The sequence below is a fragment of the Manacus vitellinus genome, unplaced genomic scaffold (genome assembly GCF_001715985.3).
Source record: "Manacus vitellinus isolate BGI_N305 unplaced genomic scaffold, ASM171598v3 scaffold_74_pilon, whole genome shotgun sequence".
Taxonomy (NCBI): Eukaryota; Metazoa; Chordata; class Aves; order Passeriformes; family Pipridae; genus Manacus; species Manacus vitellinus.
In genome coordinates this window covers 1,422,202-1,425,880 of record NW_021940780.1, presented here as the reverse complement: position 1 = coordinate 1,425,880, position 3,679 = coordinate 1,422,202, and the positions used below count along the sequence as shown (strand labels likewise).

At 53.7% G+C, this 3,679-nt stretch overlaps 1 protein-coding gene across 1 annotated transcript in view; it reads left to right on the top strand.

Moving 5' to 3' along the window:
• The window catches only part of DPYSL2 (dihydropyrimidinase like 2), a 55,427-nt gene extending 53,407 nt beyond the window's left edge, over nt 1–2,020 (top strand). The window contains exons 14-15 of the mRNA XM_029964551.1: nt 390–555; nt 1,574–2,020. Coding sequence (XP_029820411.1) covers nt 390–555; nt 1,574–1,665 — 258 coding nt within the window. The 3' untranslated portion in view covers nt 1,666–2,020. The remainder of the gene's footprint in view (nt 1–389; nt 556–1,573) is intronic.
• The last annotated feature ends 1,659 nt before the right edge of the window (nt 2,021–3,679 follow it).

Below are 3,679 nucleotides of genomic sequence, written 5' to 3'. Positions count from 1 at the left end.
TATAGATGTAAAACAGATATAGATGCAAAATAGACAGGGATATGGAGCAGCTCCCCAGGGATCAGGCAGAGCAGATGACGTGGGCTTCCCAATCCTCTTACCAACCACCAGCCTTGCAATGTGTGTCACTGGCTTAGCAACATCTGGGCAGCTGTGGGGCTGTGTCCTGGGGGCTGTGGGGCTGTGCTGTGGGGCTGTGTCCTGGGGACTGTGGGGCTGTGCTCTGGGGCTGTGGGGCTGTGTCCTGGGGGCTGTGGAGCTGTGGGGTTGTAGGGCTGTGTCCTGGGGGCTGTGGGGCTGTGCTCTGGGGGCTGTAGGGTTGTAGGGCTGTGTCCTGGGGGCTGTGGGGCTGTGTTCTGAAGGCTCTGTGCCCTGCTCTGTGTTTGCAGCTGGCTGAGCTCAGGGGTGTCCCCCGAGGCCTCTACGACGGCCCCGTGTGCGAAGTGTCGGTGACACCGAAGACGGTCACGCCGGCGTCCTCAGCCAAGACCTCCCCTGCCAAACAGCAGGCACCCCCCGTGAGGAACCTGCACCAGTCTGGGTTCAGCTTGTCTGGTATGGGATTTCGTGAGGCTCAGTGATTTATTGCTATGAAATCACGGAATTGCAGCTGGTTTGTGCTCCTGTGCTCGGAATTAATTCTGCTGGAACAGGGAGGCAGAGGGAGAGGCTGTGGGGTGTGGTTAGCTGGGGGGTGTCATCCCTTTGGGAGGGGAGAAGGGCAGTGCAGGAGCTGTCATAAGGTCCTGCTGCTTCTCATGCCATGGCATGAATGCTGAGCACCCCAGGGCGTGCTGGGCTTCACATCTGGGTGTCTGGAGAGGGCAGATCAGGGAATCCCAGTGTGGTTTGGGTTGGAAGGGACCTTAAAGCCCATCCAGTTCCAACCCCCTGCCATGGGCAGGGACACCTTCCACTAGCCCAGGTTGCTCCAAGTCCTGTCCAACCTGACCTTGGGCACTTCCAGGGGTGGGGCAGCTTCTCTGGGAATTCCATCCCTGCCCCTCACCACCCTCACCCTTCCCAATATCCCATCTAACCCTGCCCTCTGTTAGTTTGAAGCTATTCCCCCTTGTCCCTCTGATCTCTCCAGGCCCTTGTGTTTAAAAGTGAGAATTTTCTATTTTTAAGAGGCTGGCAGGGTCTGTTTTTCAGGTGTCACCAACTTCAGCAGAGCTTTGCCAGCTGGGACCAGCTGTGGATCCGGGATGGGGCAGCTTGGATTTCTCAGCTGCTCTTCCAGTGCAGGAAGGGCAAACTATAGAAAGGGATAAGAAGGCTCCCTAAAGGAAGAGCATTGAAGCAACCCTCCCTGTGCAGGGCTGGGTGGTTTAAGTGTTCAGGGCAGAGAGGTTATTGGTGCAGAACAGCTTTCAGCAGAATTAAGGCACCGGGAGCCAGTGGGAGCTTTTCCTCCGAGTACAGAATCGTGGAATCGTGGAAAAGCCATCTGAGGTCATCAACTCCAGCCACAACCCAGCACCACCACTGACCCATGTCCCCAGGTGCCACATCCCCATGGGTTTGGAGCACTGCCAGGGTTGTTGACTCCCTCTCTCTCTCTCCCCCACAGGGGCACAGATCGACGACAACATCCCGCGCCGCACGACCCAGCGCATCGTGGCACCGCCGGGCGGACGTGCCAACATCACCAGCTTGGGCTAAGGACCCTCCCCTCCTGTGCCCACCAGGCAAACCAGGGGGCCAGGGCACCTGGAGACCCTTCTTGATTCTTTTAGAGCCTGTGACAGTTACTGCGGGCAACCAGTGAGGGGGGGCTGAAGTAAAAGCGCCTCTTTCAGTCCCCTCAGATTTCCCTCCTCATCCTCACCGACCCCCTCTCACTTCCCCCCTTACACATTTAAAGAAATAAACCCTGTTTTGGCACCTCTGACATGCAAGAGTAAATGTAAAGAGGGTATTTGAGATATGTGGCCTCTGTCCCATTCAGCATCTTTCTTTTAATAAAGGAAGGATAAAGTGAATTTCCCGGGAGCTGCCTTTAAGACACACACACACAAAAGAAAAAAAAAAAAAGGAATAAAGAAATAATAAATGTAAAAAAAAAAAAAAAATTTTTTTTTTTTTTTTTTTTTTAAAATGTCAAGCAGAAGAGTAGTTCAAGGGTTTTAAACTGGATGTTCTGTAGGGTTCTGTGTTCCAGCAGGATAGTTAGGCAAGCACAGAGGGACACGGATCCCAGCCTGCCCGTGGCTGTTCCCAGCACCACCTCTGAGGTCACTGGAGAGCTGTTGCTGCCAGGAGAGAGAAACAGGACCCAGCCCTAGGAATTCACAGAGAACATCACCCCGGCCACTGGGTGAGCCACAATCCTTGGGGACTTCTGTTGGGTTCCTTTGTTTCCTTGATTTCTTTTTTCTTCTGGATTTCGCTGCAACTCGGGTCCTTGAGGCAACTCGTGGTGTTTGTTTTTTTTTCTCTCTGTACCGTTTGTGTGTGTGTGTTTTTAACACCTTTGTACCATTGTGTTTACGAAGCCTTATCTTGAGAACTGGGAACGATCTCCCCGTTCTTCCTGAACCTCATCCAAGTCACAGGCTCCCGCCAGTGTCACTGCCACTGCCACCCTGGTCCTTCAGGTGTCCCTTGGTTGCCTCATTCCAGCCATTGCTTGCCACGTAGCTGCAGTAGGTCGTGGAGCAGGTCCATGAGCTCTGATCTTCACCTCAGCCCACCAGGTCTTGAGCTGGTGCCAACAGAGGAGCTGGACACCACCTGAGCTGCTGGGATGGAGCGTTGGGAGAAGTTTTTAGCAGTGAGTTTGTGTCTCGGTGCTGGAGGTGGATCTCCACGAGCAGGGGGCTGGTTGAAAGGTTTCCGTGGCAGAAACCCCCTCCCTGGCCAGCAGTGAGAGGTTATTTAAAGCTTTGTGAGGGCTTATCTTTAGCTCCCATCCAAAGAGTGGTCAGGGGGGGTTGCCTGAGCATCTGTGGCCATTCCAGTCGGGGAGCAGAGGCCCAGCTGTTGGAACTGGGAGCCCTGGAGAACTTGCTGGGCCCACAGCAGCTGAGAATCTCCTGGACGTGGGGCGAGTGTCCCAGCCTCTCCTTCCTGCAGGAATCTGTGCACATATCCATGGGAAGGCCTGGCTCTTCCCCACCCTTTGCAGATTCCTCACATTTGAGCCACCATCAGTGGTCCTTAAACGAAGAGAGGAGCCCCAGCTTTTGGGGCAGGCAGGGGGATCTGGGCCTTAAACCATCCCCTGGGGCTGAAGGTCTCTTAGCCCTGGGACTGGAGGCTTGTTTTCAGGACAGGGAGGGTAAATCTGCACCATTAGATTCCCATTCTTCCCCAGCTGGAGGGCTGGGCAGTCCCAAGGCCTTGGCTCTGAGCACAGGGAGCTTTGCCACCCCCGTTACCTCCACTCTCTGCCTGCCCTGGCACTTGGCTGCATCTTCTGCTTTTCTCTTCTCTTTGTACTTTGCCACCTGCATTGTTTTTTCATAGTTGTGAGTGTTTTCTTAAGTGGTGTTTACAGGTTCTTTTAGGAAGAAGAAAAGCTGTGTGAAGGCTTTTAAACAAATACCAAATTTGTTGTCATGAAGTATCAAAGCTGGGATTTGCAAAGGATCTGGAAGCTCCTTAGGTACCCAAACCCTCCCAGCTGCAGCACCTGATTCCTTTAGACCCCTCTGAACACAAAAGTTAAGAAAAA